The 17,867-nt window shown below is 38.1% G+C and overlaps 1 protein-coding gene across 1 annotated transcript in view; it reads right to left on the reverse strand.

Moving 5' to 3' along the window:
- dap (death-associated protein) overlaps positions 1 to 8,933 on the reverse strand; it is a 17,680-nt gene extending 8,747 nt beyond the window's left edge. Inside the window, exons 1-2 of the mRNA XM_084102179.1 lie at positions 8,724 to 8,933; positions 7,506 to 7,608 (exon numbers count right to left, since the gene is read on the reverse strand). Coding sequence (XP_083958305.1) covers positions 7,506 to 7,608; positions 8,724 to 8,778 — 158 coding nt within the window. The 5' untranslated portion in view covers positions 8,779 to 8,933. The remainder of the gene's footprint in view (positions 1 to 7,505; positions 7,609 to 8,723) is intronic.
- Between the last annotated feature and the right edge of the window lie 8,934 nt (positions 8,934 to 17,867).

Here is a 17,867-nt window from a genome sequence, read left to right on the forward strand (position 1 = left end):
ATGTATTTTAATATTTATAATTATTGATTATTATATTACACTACTGTTCAAAAGCTTGGGATACTTTTATTATGAAAGTATTATTATAGTCCTATTATACAGTTGTATTAATATCTAGTTCAGTCATGAAACTCTAGAGGGCGCAGTCTACCTTACATGCAATCTGCAAGCAATCACATCATTACAGCATGGCACAAGCTGATTGGCCGCTGCTGATCCTGCAGCCAATGAGATTGCTTGCTCAACATTTAAATAGTCCGTTTAGTCCTACAGCACACTATCAGAGTTACTCGAAGGGTACGTTTACACGACAACGATATGCTTAAAACAGAGAAGTTTTTCCTTGGAGTTTTCCGCAAAGTCAAAACGATCCCCATTCACACGGATGCGCGAAAACGACTAAAAACCCTGTATTCTGCTGCCAGGCCATTAGATGGCGATGAAACACTATAGACTGAACACGACGTCATCGCCTTCAGAGATTTGCATTTTTGTTGTTTACACAGAGACAGACAGTTTTCAAAAACTTCCACTATAAAAACCCGTTTTCAAAAGTTTGTGTTTTCAGGCACCTAAAACGCCGTTGTCGTGTAAATGAACGGCCAAAACGCATAAGTTTTACGTTTTAGTTGAAAACGGTGTCGTAAACAGCCCTTAAAAACCATCCACCTGCCTATATCTGCTACAGGATTTATGTATGACTACTTATCTTACATGCTCACAGCAGTGTATCTGTGTATCTAATCTATTAGCAGCAGCAATAATCAACAGCAGCAGCAAAGCAGATCTAGTCCACCAAGATTAAATACATTACCGTTGCCATATTCAATAACATGCTAAAACTATTCCCGAGAGTTATCATGATTGAATTATACTTTATATTTATACTCGGGAATAGTTTTAGCATGTTATTGAATATGGCAACGGTAATTTATTAATTTAATTTATTTAGTCATACATAAATCCTGTAGCAGATATAGGCAGGTTGAGGGTTTTAAGGGCTGTTAATATAAAAGTATTGCGACGGTTTAGTGAAATCACCCTTGTGTCTTCTATCCTAAACAAATCAGCCTCAGTCATCAGAGCAGCCACCTAGCAGAGTACTATAGTGAGACAGTAAGTTGAACTTGGGGAAGACGGTGGAGTTTCCTGCATCATGAACAGGCGTACACGTCTAAGAGCGAGCTCACCAGCATAGCACATCACATTAGCAGCTCAGAGCCATTCCGTTTGAGCCTCTGATCCATCTAAGAAGACCAAATTACATTTGACAGGTGGTCCCCAGACAGTGCCACTTGACTTGCTGTGACAAATGTGCAATTTTTTCATCAGAAGCCACCTGCTTACAGGCCATCTCTCTGCTAGCACAGCGAAGTGGGTGAGAGACAGAGCAAGACATGGGAAAGTGTATCTGGCACATTCAGCTACTGGACACACTTAAACAAGTATTAATATCTATAATAAAAAATGAAATACAGGGAAGGAACACTTCAATCATTCTGAAATTCAATTCTGAGATGGAAGTTGTCCAGAGTTGCCCATAAAGATCCAATGATCCGTGGCCATGGAAGGCATTAGACTCCAACCTGAGCTCACTGAAAACATTTGTAAATGTGCTTATAGGCATGTATGGGAAGTATTTGTAAAGGAATAATGTTTGCAGAGGAAACCCCTTAGTTTTCAGCAAGAAACAGTGTAAGACTCAGGCATATTACTTCTGTCTATTGTTCAGTTTTGGTTCCTTATACAGGTCTTGTGCATTGGCCTCATACAACAGTCCAGCTTTCTGCAAGTAAACTCAGTCGAGACAGGGTCACAGAGGTCTTAATTCAATTCCACAACACTTTCTGAGGATGTATTATAAAGGATTTTGTTTCACTCTCTCCCTGTTGTTGTCTTTTTGCAACTATTGTCTCGCATTTTGTCCATGTCTGGCACATTATTTTGGCAAATGATTTTTCTTTGGACTCACTAAATGCTTGTCAGACACGTTTGATGGCAGACACACTATTCAGCAGTCAGTATAATGACTCACTTTTGCTGATGTATTAATATGTTTAGCTATCTACATGCATTGAGGGCTAAAAGTAACATGGTGGATCAGATGGATCAAATGTCTCCTTGGTTTGCAAATGTAATTTTATTATCTATATCACTTCGAAGATAATTTTGCTTTTCTGGTGGTCTTTAATATTAACATTAATAATAACTCGAAGACGTTTATGTCCTCTGACTCGAAATTATACATTTACTATTGCAACACCAAAATGAGTGAAATAGTAATAATCAATAGACAAAACCACAATATAACAAGTCTTTTTGCAAACGCCTTATTAATTACTTACTTACTTGTTTAGCAGGACACAGTCATTTATAGTGTTGGAGAAAGTTACTTTTAAAGGTAATACATTACAAATTACGTTACTCCCTAAAAATAACTAATTGCGTTACTTTTTATGGAAAGTAATGTGTTGCATTACTTTTCATCACCTGGGCTGGGCTTGGTTGTTTTGTTTGGACTCCGCAGCAGACTTCTTCCCGACAGTCAAAGCGGCATTATGTCACAAAAGTGCGGACTCGTAGGAAGACCACGAGTGCTTAGGGTGCCATTTGGGACAGGGTCAAAAGTGAACTAAATAAGCCTCAGGCTGAAGGAAATTCTCGCCTGTACAGTAGAGGGCGCAGCTCAAAGAAACCTATCAGCTGTGCTGCCATTCTGGAGTGAGGAAGAAGAAAGTTCAACACTCTTTAGCCATAGATATAAACGCTAGATGTCTTATGGCGCAGTCACTTCCGGCATCACCGTTCGGCCATCTTGTCACAGTGAAGCTGTGAATTAAGGTGAGTGATCAGCATGCACACAAATCCTCTTATCTCACTGAAATCTTGACGGATTTACAAACGGTTTGGTTTCTTACAAACGTTATTAACGTGGCTATAATTCCGAATGCTTGAACATGTATTAGAGCCCGACCGATATATCGGCGGGCCGATATTATCGGCCGATATTAGGCATTTTCCAAACTATAGGTATCGGCATTTATAATGGCCGATAAATGAATATTTAAAAAATAAAATAAAAGTGGACGAAACACCCTGCAACCATGTTATGAAAAAGTGTTGGCGCTGCATAGTTTGTCCACCAGAGGGCACTCTACAAGGAAGACTGCTAACATCAATGAGCTTGGAAATCACAACAAACTTATTCTGCCTAAATAAAGTAATGATTACTGTATTTATAACTAGCATATCTGTAGTTCCAGTCCCTGCATTGTAAAACGTAAGTTAGGCACGCGAGGAGTGAACATTTAGACAGAGAGAAAAAGTATCAAACATAGCCTGTGCATAAAAGTTAGCTTTTCTTTTACACGTGTGTGAAATCCAAGTGTGCGTTGCTGACTTCGTTTAGCCGCAGCATTAACGAGTCACATAATGTATTCTGTTTAACCAGGACATGTCTGGCCAGGATTTCGAGATCGCCCAAAATGCCCGGGATTCGGCTTTTGCTTTCTACAGTCACCATTCATTATGTTTACATTATTACATTATTTGACACTGACACGTACGTGCCAGCTTTGCAGGTCATGCATTCTGCTTCACACGGATCCCGATCAAGACGAAAATACAGGAATTTTCTTAGCAATGCTAAAACGCACATCAACCGATCACTTGTTTAACGTTCATGTAAACACTACATTCAGATTCACCAATCGGAATTAATTCAGTCCTACTGAATCAAAAGGTGTGCATGTAAACAAAATGAATATGGCGACGAGAAAGCAAAAGCCGTATCCCGGATATTTTGGGCGATCTCGAAATCCCGGCCGGACATGTCCTGGAATATGGTCACCCTATATTTAGTGCATCACTAAGTAGTAGATTTTAGAAGGCAGGCAGCAAATGATGACTGAAAATGGTTTGTTGTAGCTTGATGGAATAGATGGATAGAATTAGGAGTGACCTTTGTCTTGTTTAATAATAATACAAATGATGATGATGATAATAATAATATCATCATCATTGATTTTTTTTTTTAATTATTACTGTCAATATTAATAATAATAGTTGATTTTTTTTTGTTCAAAGGACTTTAAGTTTCATATCTTAAGTTTGTATTTTTAATATACATTATATTTATCAGAACTTTAATATATTCTGTTCTGTTGTGACAAAGTTAATTTAAAAAAAAAAAAAGTTTATTTTTAAACTGCATTATCATATTATTTTAGTAAGGCTAAGGACTCTTAAATAACTACAAATAACTAATGTTAGGGAAATCTGTTCATGTTTTGTTACGCGTTTCTGGATTAAAAAAAAAAAAAAAAAAATATATATATATATATATATATATATATCGGCCGATATATCGGATTTTTAAATCACCAAATATTTGTATCGGTATCGGCCTTAAAAATCCTTTATCGGTCGGGCTCTAACATGCATGTTATAATTATTCATATGTATGCAGTGTCATAACTACATCTCTGACGTTTATAACAAACCAAACCGTTTGAAAATTGGTAGAAAATTGAGCAAGTTATGGTTATTTAAAAGTACATGCACCATTAAACGAGTGAGCGAGCACACTGTGGCAAGATGGCCGCCACGTGCGGACGTCGACCTCCATTGGCCAGCAGCGCGCACGAGACATCTAGCGTTTATATATGATATCTATGTCTTCAGCAATAAAAACAAAAAATGAAACAAATATAACATTTATCTAAAGACAATTTTGCTTAGTATTGTTGAACTGGATCATCGAAGGTCAGTAGCAAAGACATTGGTTAATAAATTGAGATTAAATACATAAAGTATATTTAAGTTATTTAACATATTTAATTATTGCAGGTTTGCATAATATTCTGAGTTTACGTCACAGTTTTTATTCATTTTGAGGAAAACTGAATCTATTTTGTGGAAGTGAGATGAGTAAATGCATGATCACATTTACACCCAGATTTACCAACAGCTTGCGTCACTCAGCGCAAACCCTCTTTTGGTGTTAAAAAACTATTGTCAGGATATACTAAATACATGCAGTGAAAAATAAGCACTGAAAAAAAAAAAAAAAGTAGCACCCATTCACTAGCATTATATGCTCCATACGTTGACTGCTGTTTCACAGGACCAAGATACGCTGTTGTTGTAATGTTAGCTATAGTAACAGGACAGTTTTGAGTGTCATTTTTTGTCTGGAGCTGGTGTGCTGCTGGTGACTAACAACAAATTCTTGCTTGTGTACTGTATGTTGATTTTTTGTTCTTCCTTATTGTTTGTAATATTCGCTTGATTTTTTGAAAAGCATTATTTTGCTTCGCTACAGCTATGATAAAGATTCATCCACTATTGCGTTGCATTTTCATGCATTTTGACTGTGGAGAAATGAAGGGATTTGTATGTTTATTTGGGTTGATTTAAAAAATCAGCAGCGTTTCTCAGAAATGATACTAACCAACCATCCAAGAAATCTCACTGGTGTCAACAGCTAAAACAAGCTTTGTAAAACATCTGAACACAAAGAGACTACACAGGAAAATGGCGAGTTTCCCCTCGGCTTGCCAGCGTCGTGGGAAAATGCCAAACCTAAATAGCGTGGGTGCAGGGATCACATTCTAACATCACAGTGCGTTTCTTGGGCACTGAAACCACATTTTAACCTCTTCTCTTAAATGCAAACGGCTGCCATGTTTCCAAAGGTATGCCAAAGAGATATTAAAAGCAGCTTCAGGAATGAAACACCTCGTAGGATTTCCTGCAGCAGGTTGAGTGAGCTGATAAGGGCTCGCTTGCTGTAACAGGGAGGCCGATCAGTCATCAGGTACCGGGGTGGAGGGGACAAAGCCAGAAAGCCTATCCGAATCAGCAGCCAAACCCTGTGGACACACCTCAGTAGCGCTGAAAACAGGTCAGCTACAACACAACACAAGCACAAAAGAAATCTGAGGACTGTAAAACCTTTGCACTGCACATGTGCACTTGCACAACTAGCAGCAAGACAGTTACCCAACAACAAGCAGATAACTCAATGCAAGCTATTTAACTTAAACACACAATGAAGAAAACAATGTGTGATATCCGGCTGTTGCCTCATCTTCCTTACTGACACACCCGAGAAGATTGTTACGCTCAGTTTGCAACTAAGAATGATTGTCACGTGCTCACCAATTCAGAAAGTTGTGTAAAAGACGACAGCGTGCTGCTATATTCACCTTCACTCTTACTCATCAAGAGACAGATGGGCATTAACAGTGACTTAATCATCATTAAATATTCTGGTTTAGTGTGGGCCGCTTAACCAACGCAGAGCTGATTGAGTTTAAGCTAAGAAAAACATTTGTTTCAGCAGAATCCTCTCCATGTGCCAGCAGTCAAATGGGAATTGCACACCTGTGTCACTGATCAAATGTTTTTCAACTTGGACTCAATGTCAAGCCAAGACTCTATGACCTTTTAAATGAGTTACTAAGGTCTAGTAAGAATTTTATTATGTAATTAGGGCTACATTAATCACAATAAAACCAAAATCACAATATGCCTTAGTGTGATTATTAAATTGGAATGTATGCGATTTAATTAAATAAAAATATGCAATACATTTTTGTTTCAGAATGAAGCACAGCACCGTTTTTTTTAGTTTTTTTTTTTTTTTTTACATGTGAGCCATTCATGATATAGTGTTTTCAGTGTCTCACAGCAGCTTGGTTCAGAGCTTTAAAAAAAATCCATTTTAAAAAGCAATTTTTATTGGAATCACACCCCCTCCCTACACACACACAAATCATGCAGCCTTACTTAGAAGTAAATTTTACCTATATTATTATTATTTTAACAATTTTACATGAAATAGACAGGAATTTCATTTATAAGGGGATATAAATAATTTTCAATGACAATAAAATGGCTGTACATTATGGCTGTACAATGGCTGCTGTGCTGATAAATGTATAAATAAACATGCAATATTGATTTCAGTTTAATTCATTTAATTATGTGAGAAGAACTGTTGTGAGTGACATCGCTACAGTTTAGTGTCATTATGCAAAATATCCACCTGCAGAATTCAGCCATCAACCAATCCGAATGAAGTATTCCAGAGAGTTTAAAGTTTAACTTTAATAAATTTAAAGTTGATAAGAGGCTGGTTATGGCTGGAAATAAGTCAACTGGTTGCAAGTCAACAAAATGAATGTGTAAACATGATCACAGATACTAAGGTGTCATGAATTGATGCATGACACTGAAATTTATTTTATCTCTTGGGCAACAAGAGAGAAAACGTATAAGCCTTACAAGCAAGACTTATAGGTATAGAACCTCTTTGTGTATACTTCAGCACTAAAATTAATCAATAAAAACAAAGCTGCAGCTTTTTTTTCCTGACAAGTCTGCAGCTGAAAATATAGTCTACCATGTATTTCAATAGAAGAAACAGCCAATCAGCGCAGAGAGATGGTGAGCTGGAATTGGAATGCATACTGCAGAAATGTGAAAGTCAGCATACTTACATCTCAGTTTCATATTCTTCACTGTCTTTGTCATTCTTCTTCTCTGGCACTTCATTTGCAGACTGGTGCTTCTGAACTATCCTCATGCCTCCTCCTACTTTCACTGCCACAATTGAACAAAAACAAATTCAGAGTTTTTCCCTGCATTTATTACATTGCATTTATCATATAATGTTATAAAATGACATAAATCACAAGCGTCTATTTAGTGTGCAAGCGTTTTCCCTTGGCCTACTTTAAGAGTCATCACACATGTTGTTATCTGATTTTCTTGTGTACTTTACACCGCACTGATAGATACGCTGACGAGGGGAAACACAATGTGAAATCACACATTTACGCCACGTGAAAGGAAAAATATGTGGAGGAAAAAACTATGCCATGTGTCACAAACGTGGTTGATCGTAACATACATTTGTCTGTTAGAGACGACTGGCTACTTGTGGAAAGCAATGTGTAAGCACTTCCTATCAGCTCAACCCTGCACTAGGGACACTCCACGAAAAGTATGCCTTTCACATCCCTCATAAACATATGTGTAAGCAATGAAAAGCTGACACCATCTTTTACTCTGTTATTATAGGTATTTTGCTTGACACATCAGCAAAAATTCTTTTTTTTTCAGATGCCTTTTATGGCTCATCCCAGCCCTGTAATTATATATATATATATATATATATATATATATATATATATATATATATATATATATATATATATATACACATACACACACACACACACATACACAAATAAAAATTACATATACTTTGTATATTGTTCTTATTCTCTCCCCATATCAATTCCTAAAATTAAAAACTATTAAACTAAATAACATACCACTTCCAGAATTGAACTCTTTAAATAGTCAAGCCTGTTACTATCCTTTCGGACAATAAACAAACTGCACTGAGCAATGGGAATAGTAGAAATATCAATTTTTCTTTAAAAAAAAACTAGAAGTGTCAGGGCCCTGAGCACAAGGTAAATTGAACTGGCATCCCTTTCACTTTTTGTTTTTCAAAGACAAAGCTATATCCCAACGAATAAGGCCCAATATAATTAATTAGCATTAAGAGATCTGATGCAATGTCTAAAATCTACAGAGATGCAAAGAAAACCACATTTTTTATATATATAAAAAAGGCACACATTTGTCGGAATGATCCTCCCAGCAGAAAAACAACAACAGCTAACTTAAGCAATAGCATGCATTACCAGCAGGGAGATGTCCAGCTTTGGTCTCGGTTTTCTCTTTGGGCGGCGATGACATGACTGCTGTCAAGCGCTTCTTTCAAAGAGTCGCTTCTTTGTCTTCAAAATAAAAACAATCCTTCTGTTTCCTGGATGAAAAATAACGCAGACTACTGTCGACTTCGTCAACGTGGCTTTTCCCTGCCCATTGTTTGGCAACGGTGCGTGATGACGGCAGTGGCCGCTCCAACCAATAAGAGCGCTTATTGAGAAAGGACGTTCCTCCTCTTTTCTATGGAAAGTCTGATGGAACATACGGGGGAAATCAGAAAATACAAATCTGCATGTGCGGTGTAACTTTGATTTATAAGCCCACAGGTCGCATATTTTGGAAACAGGTGATAAAGAGAGGGAGGAAATGTTCTTTATTTTCATCAAAAGAAAAAATACCAAGAAAAATTTAGATAAAAATATTTAAATGAGAATAAAGTGCCCCTAAAGAAATCGGTAGTAGTATGTTTAAAATCACGCAACATATTTCTCACGAGATTGTCATTATATAAACTGTTAATGCACTCGGTTAAGATTCATGAAGGCTAAAATGGGAATAATTAAAATAATATAATGTCTGGAAAATGTTAGCAGATAATAACCTTTAACATGGGTTATTTGGAAAACTGTTTGCTTAACTCAAGAACATTGCTGAAAGTGTGAGTGGTCAAATAGACAGCAGTTCACTACTGCACCAGATTAATCTGGGTTAGAAGAAAAGAAAACACACTGTTCTCATAAAAAAAAATAAAAAAAAATACAATGAACATAATTAACATTTACACTATGGGGAAAAATGAATCATGTCAGTCTTGCACAAGTAGGCCTACATAACATGGAGTTCCCCAAATAGACACTGAGGAATGCATATTTGAGATCAAAGTCCTTATATTTAATATTAACCCATGTGTTATTGTGTGCAGATTCAGAATCACATCATACCAAAGTGCCATATTTTGGCCCAACTACTGTAAGGCTATCAGTAGGAGGCTGTGATGCAAACAACATTTCTTAGTATGGTTTGTAAGTATCAGTAAATCAAGTTCTGTTCTTCACAAGTGCATGACGCAGTTCTTCAATAGATAAATCTCAGATGTGTGCCCTATTGCACTGCAAGTTCAACTGGCATCTGTTGAATTGTGTTGATGAATTTACACTGAGGTGAATCATGACCACTAGATGGGAGACTAATGCTTTAATAAATGACATGAGTCTTCATTTTGAAACAAGCCATACAAATGCATGGAATGTCACTTTTAAGGCAGCTGGTAAAATAATGGAAACAACATTAAAATCAATATACTGTAGAGTTTATTGTGACAGAGCAGAATTATTTGCAGCAGCAACTGTTATAGCTATAAGATTCTGTCCTGCTAGGTGAAGTGTATCCCATCATATAAGGAAATACATCCTCACTGACCACAAAAAGCCATGTGGTTCTGGGTTTAATGAACAGTTGTATAGTGAAAGGCAATAAAACAGTTATGAATAATGGTTTAGGAGACCTACAAGCTTCTGATCTGAGCCTGATAGAGGCAGTAGTGATCATGACATGTCACTCACAGGCTGAGCTGTATTGTGCAGAAAGAACTGTGCCATATGATGTCTGACTCTGTCAATAAAGTGGATGTATCATGGGATATTGATGGGAGCTTTATGTAACCTTGCATGCTCTAATAACCGAATCGTTCTGATTAACATGAAAGACCTTTTGAAATCGTGTTCCTCTAACAGTGACAACCTGAAATGTCCGCATATCATTTTACCCCCTCCTCCTTATTTTCATATTTTCAGGACAATTAAACACACCCCAACTCTCATCACATCTAGTAATACCTCTCAGTATTTTAAAATAATGATCACTGTAATAGTCATTGTTTTATAGAATTACAGTAAAACTATTATTTTGCTATTATTTACAAAAAATGTTTTAAATAAAATCAAATTTCACATTAAAAATGAAACTAAAATGACTAAACCTAAAATATTTTAAGAAATATGCAGTGTTGGGGAAAGTTCCTTTTAAAAGTAATTTAGCAACTACTCCCTAAAAAGTAACGTGAGATAAATAAGCATCAGGCTGAAGGAAATGCAAATTCACGCCTGTACAGTAGAGGGCGCAGCTCAAACAAACCTGCCTACTAGAAATAAAAAGAAACATAAATGTGATGTTTATCTAAAGTCATATACTAGCTTATTAGTATGTTTGAATCGGACCATTCAAGGTCAGCAAAATACTCTGTGGTTGTATTTCACTGTTTTTATTCATTTTGAGGAATACTGAATCTGTTTTTGTGCAAGTGAGATGAGTAAATGCATGATTATATTTAGTCTAGAGCTACACTAAGCATCATGTTTACGCAGCGCACTCACAACGCCTCTGCACTTACTTATGATTTCTCTCAACATGGAAACAGGAGAGGTGTCAGTCAATAAATGAGAAAACAAAGTGCGTTACTTATTTGAAAAAGTAACTCAGATGTTTTGTTGTAGCCCAAATTTAAAAGCAATGCGTTACTCTACCAGTTATTTGAAAAACGTAATCTGATTACGTAACTTGTGTTAGCCTACTTGTAATGCGTTACCCCCAACACCTAATATGTACACTTAAAGGGTAAACAAAGGTGTAGCCTACCTTTTGAAAGGGTTCTACCCCAATGACAGCTTCTGTACCTTCCTTTTCCTGAGAGTGTATTTCACATTACAGTAATGAGAATTGTGGAGCAGAATGAGCTTAATTGATCTGAAAATAATATTACAATGCATAAAATCTTCATGGTCCTATATAATTTTTTGGGGGGTGATCTAGACTCCTCTTCATATTCCCCTACATGAAAAAGAAGCTATTGGCCATTTTGGAAGGAAACAACACTGATGTAATCAGATCTGGCACAACTGTAGCGTCTGACATTCACAGATGCCTATTAAACTAACAACCCTTTTCAGTCCAAAATGAATCCTGACAAAAATTCATTTTCCCTTCATGAATAATTTCATCTGCAGTGGGATGATGATTCTTTAGTTTAACTTTTGTCTACAAAGAAATTGATTTTGTGGCAAATCTGCATTTTAGGGGGTTCTAATTCATGGATGTGTCAACAGTAGGAAAGAGATGGGTTTCGAGTTTCATGCCGTATTTGCCCTGGCATAAAATGAATCACATTGCTGAATTGAAGACCTATTTTCATGCCACATTAGATTATAATCCCACAGTGTGAGACGGCACACACTGAAAATGAAACTTTGGTACATATTGAACACTTAATCATTGCTAGGGTTCAGGGGAAATTGAGCTATTCTGCACACCCTCTGAATTTAATTTTACAACTTCAGTGCCGAGGGGACGAGACAGCGAGGGTCTGACTCTGAGTCTTGCATTGACATATTTCAACCTGTGAGTCAGTAACATTTACAAGCTATAACTGAGACAAGTGCTCTACAATTGCCAACGTTCAGACTAATATCCTAGAATTCAAGTGTCCAAACAATGGTAATCTAATTTAACGTTATCGACTCTGTTTGTAAATCTAGACAAATCCAATTATGGTATTTTGTAAATGGTCTAGGAGTCGAGATGAGAAGACTTTTGTTTTATGATATGCAAGATTGAAGAAAAAATATCCATATTTTGTTCCTGTAGTATTGTGCATGTCAGGGAGTGTCCTGAAAACATGCACAATACATAATATTACATATAATATTTCGGTAACACTTTACAATAAGGTTTACTTTGTTAACATTAGTGAACTAGGCCTACATTATTTAACACGAACTATAACAATGAACAATACATTTGTTACTGTATTTGTTCATCTTTGTTAACATTAGTTAATACAAATCCAGCTGTTCATTGTTTGTTCATGTTAGTTCACAGTGCATTAACTAATGTTAACAAATACAACTTTTGATTTTAATAATGTATTAATTTTGAAATTAACATTAATTAAGATTAATAAATGGGGAAGAAGTGCAGTTCATTATAAGTTCATGTTAACTAAAGTAGTTCACTAATGTAGTCAACTAATGAAACCTTATTGTAAAGTGTTACCGAAATGGGTAATCTATAAATCTCAACATTAAAATGAGTTAATGCACTAACATGAAATGTTTTATTATCCAATATAAACAAAGACTAATAAATGCTGTAAAAATAGTTGGTTCATGTTAGTTAATGCATTTATTAATGTTAACAAATTAGACCTTATTGTAGAGTTACCAATATTTCTTCTGCCATTATCTTTCAAAAGTTCATTAATTCAGTAAATTTTTTCTTTCTTTTTTATATCCAGCAAGGATGCAAAAGTGACAGTAAAGACATTTACAGTGATTTTTATTTCAAACAAATGCTGTTCATTTGCACTTTATTCATAAAGTATCCTGAAAAAGAAAATCAGTTTCCACAAAAATAGCAGCACAACCGTTTGCAACATTGGTAATAATCAGAAATGTTTATTGAGCAGCAAATCAGCATATTAGAATGATTTCTGAAGGATCACGTGACACTGAAGACTGATGATGCTAAAAATTCAGCTTTGCCATATATATATGAAACATAGAAAACAGATATTTTAAATTGTAATAATATTTTACAATATTACTGTTTTGCTGTATTTTTAATCAAATAAATGCAGCCTTTTAAGCATAAGAGATTTCTTTCAAAAATGACTTGCTTATAGAGAATCATAGATGTCGCTCGGGCAGATTTCAAGTTGTGTGTCAGAAAAAAATATTTTAAAAAATAGATTTCAACAAGGACACTATTAGTGTACAAATGTCTCCAATAAGACCCTCAGCGGACAGGCTGATGATATCACAGTGGCTCGAGGGCAAGTTTTACTCCATCTACTATATCTAGCTGATGCAATATTACAGAGCAGAACAAAACTAGAAAAACATGTGGCTTTTCCATGACTTTCACTTCAGAATCAGTTTTACAATTCCCTTACATTTCCATGGCCATCATGACCCTCATTCTTGTGTCACAGATCAAAACACACATCTCATTTCTGTATGTCCTTCCTGCTCTCTTCAGTGCTGGATGCTGGAACTCTGTCCCTGAAAGGAGAGAAGTAATGACAATACTCACACTGACAGGAAATGATTAGATAGAGCCCGTCTCAAAAGGCTAAATTTAAGGTGCCTGTTACTTAATCCCCATAATGCCTCACCAGGCATGAGCCACCACATCCTCCTTCACTAAGAGAATCCATGTGCTTGTTTATTTTGTCTCCTTCTACAGGTAATAAGAGTTCCAGGCCCTCTCTCCACGTCTGTGTGCCCATGTGCGAATTATTCGGTAGCCTAAATCGGCGCAAAAGACCCCTGTTGTACATCATGCAAAGCCTGCTGGGGATGTAATGCTCTGAAACTGTGCTCTCCACTGAGCTATGGATTATGGGAAGGATTCAACACCAGCATCTCCTGCTTCTGATTTCCTGTTTCCTAGGGAACACTCCGTAGTCTCTTTCATCACGGTGATAGAGCATTCGGATGGCTGCGGATCTGACAATACCGCACCCGACTGGCAGTGGTGGAGGAGCGGATCAATAAAAGGAATTGTGGGTAATCCTACTTGGTCAGTGTCCAAATGTTTAAAAGAAATATGCTGTTATGAATATATAAAACACATTACTTAACACAAAACCACAATAAAGAGGCCATATTATGCCCTTTCACTAAGTTTTGATTTTGTTTTTGGGGTCTACTAGAATAGGCATTCAAGCATTTCATTCATTCTGATAAACACACTTTTTTTTAACATATCTTATATTGTTGCAGCACCTCTCTTCCCAGTCTGTCAGTAACACTTGGTTTAGTTCCTGTCTCGATGAAGCCCCTCCCTTTAAAAAGAACAATGTGCTCTGATTGGTCAGCTGGACCAGTGTGTTTTGATTGGTTAACCACTTCACGCCCTTACCATAACTGCCAGTTTCAACATACATCTAACGCAACTCAACCAGGCCTCACCCCTTTTTTTGGGTATGCCTTGGGCGTGAATTATTTAAATGAGAAATATTGTGATGTGTAAGTTCCCCAAAGAAACTCAAGCATAAAATCAAGGCATTTCAGGGACTGCGTCCGAAATCTTTTCAACTGCTAAAAAGTATGTTCTATATAGGATGAATGTGTGTAGTTTAAATGTAATCTGGACATACTACATCAGCCATGCTGTGATTGTCATGTGACCTTCAGGCATCAGTTGCGTTGCTTCACTGTCATTCACAAATCCTCTCCTGTGGCCTCATGGGATAGTAAAGTGTCCATTGTATGCGCACTTTGAAATCTTCCCTGAAGTAGGCCGTGTCCCAAATGGCCCCCTAAACACTTGTGGTCTTCCAACGAGTGGGCACTTTCGCGATGTCACATCGCTTTGAGTGATGGGAAGAAGTCTGCTTCTGCGCATACTGATCACAAAGGGGGCGCTCGCGAGCACCCTTCTGAAACCTAAAATGACAAATGGTACACCCTACATTCTCGTGGACTATCACGTGCAGCCATTGCAACTCCACAAGACTAAGTGCATATGAAGTGTGCCATTTGGAATAGGGCCTAAGTCGAATTTTTGCAAATTCAGAATGATTCACTTTGAATCTTAATAAAATTGTATTAGATTTGAATAAAGTATTTTTAGTAGTAGGCGGAGCCACAGAGCACACTCCTACCTATTACGTAATAGCAATGGACCAATGGTAGTTTGCAGGTGTTTACCAGCGGGAGTTTGCTTTGGCAAGCTGTTTCGAACTCCAGAAATAAACTCCAAAACAAATTTTATTTTGGTTTGATTTTCTGTTCAAAATTACATCACACCAGTTTGTTCTTCGATATTGCTTGAAGTACATTGTGGCGTCATGCTAGAGAAATACACAAAAAAATGTCTATAGTAATTTGTGCATGTTTGGTTGAACTAATCCTTTAAGTGTGCACATAAAAATGATGTAATGTTCTTTATTTTTTGTTTAATTTTAGTTAAGATAAATGAAACAAACAAATCACACTAGAATCACACTAGCCACGTTTCCATTACAGATTTGCGCAAAACTTTTGCGATATTTTCTAAATGTCGATAAAAAACTATTGCGAAATGACAGCGTTTCCATTAACCGATGTTATGGCGATGTAAAACGTCATTTTATCCTCTTGTAATAAGTCATTCCAGAAATCATGGCAACAGATGTTGGTAGGTTTACGTATATCGCAGCCACCGCACTATCCATTATTAATTTAATTGAAGAAGACGTAGGTGTGTTATCCAAGCATTAATGGCATGGAAAGCCCACGGATGAGGTGTTTCTCCCTTCTATCTGCTTTAAATTGTGGCATTTCTTTGTTGTTTAGAACGCTGGTTACTGGTGTAACCTTGGTTCTATGAATAGTGGAAGACCGCCAGAGACGGTTGAACATAGTGGAAGGAGTCGCGTCTCGCGAGCCATATTGAGAATCTCGCATTGATTTGTCACCTGTGACCCTGACCGAACGTGTCGGAAGCTATATTCGCTCCGTTCATGTCACGGTCGTTCTCTGCAGTCATTCTCTCAATCCGAGTGACCAAAGACTCTGGCGGTCTTCCACTATTCATAGAACCAAGGTTACACCAGTAACCAGCGTTCTATTTCACTGTTACAGACCGCCAGAGACGGTCGAACATAGTGGAAGATGAATACAACCAAGTCACTAGGGCCACTCACCTAGATACTGTCCGCTAACACAGCAGAACTGACCAAAGGAATAGGAGCCACATTGATCCTGTAGAATCTTGTGAACGTGCAAGGGGACTTCCATATAGCCGCTGCACATATTTCAGAAAGGGGCACCCCACGTAGTGCTGCCCAAGAAGTAGCCACTGACCGGGTTGAATGGCATTTAATAGATGCTGGAACTGTCTGACCAGCCGAATCATATGCCTGTACAATGGTATCCACCACCCAATGAGACAACCTTTGCTTTGACAAGGGTGAGCCTCTCTGACAGGCATCAAAATGGACAAACAGCTGATCAGCGGTACGCCATGAAGCAGTCAACACATACTGTTGCAATGCTCTCACTGGACACACAGCTGTCTGGGAAGCCTCTTGATTAAACGCCGCAAGCTGAATGGGTTGGTTCACAAAGCGATCAGACAACACTTTAGGTCGGAAAGCTGGATTTGGCCAGAGTGTAACCTGATTGTACTCAGGCCCCCATCTGAGACACTGTGGACTCACCGAGAGGGCATGAAGCTCACCTACTCTTCTGGCTGATGTTATAGCCAAGAGAAAAGCAGTCTTCATCGAAAGACTCCTAATATCAGCTTGTTCAAGTGCTTCATAAGGCGGTAAACGCAGGCTGTTAAGCTCCACCTGAAGATCCCACTGGGTATGCATTATCTGTGCCGGTGGATTAAGACGTACTGCTCCCTTAAGGAAAGCCACCACCAATTTTTCCGCACCAATCAATATCCCCCCAAGGGGTTCCGATGTGCTGACAAGGCCGCCACGAATACCCTTAGAGTTGCTGGGGAGCACCCAGTGTCCAATAAATGTTGTAAGAATTCCAACACTGAACTGATGGAACAAGTGACTGGGTTAACAGACCGATCTGTACACCATGAAACAAAGACCTTCCATTTACTGGCATAAGTGCGACGTGTTGATGGGGCTCTTGCATTCATGACAGTGTTTCTCACATCTGCGGAACACTGTGAGAGCTCCTGCTCAACCCCAGGGGCCATACACATCCTTCCGAACTGGTAATGGTTGCGGTGGGCCGGTCGTAAGGGCCAACAGCAGACTGAACCATGGTCTCGCTGGCCAGCAGAGTGCCACTAGAATAAGCCTGTGTCGTCTCACCTGCACACGCCTCAGCACAGGACAGAGAAGTGGAATTGGAGGGAAAGCATAGAGGAGGAGGTCTGGCCAGTCGTGGGCCAGGGCATCCTGGCCTAGTGATCCCTGCTCCTCCTGCTCCACGAACCACAGCGGACAATGTGTTGTCTTTCTGCTGGCAAAGAGGTCGACTGCTGTGGTCCCATAAAGTCCCCAAACTGACTGAACTACCGCCTTGTGCAGACACCAGTCCCCTGGCTTCAGACCCAATCGAGAGAGTGAGTCTGCCACACTGTTGCAGTGACCGGGAATATGT

This window comes from Abramis brama, assembly GCF_963993115.1.
Source record: "Abramis brama genome assembly, chromosome: 24".
Lineage (NCBI taxonomy): Eukaryota > Metazoa > Chordata > Actinopteri > Cypriniformes > Leuciscidae > Abramis > Abramis brama.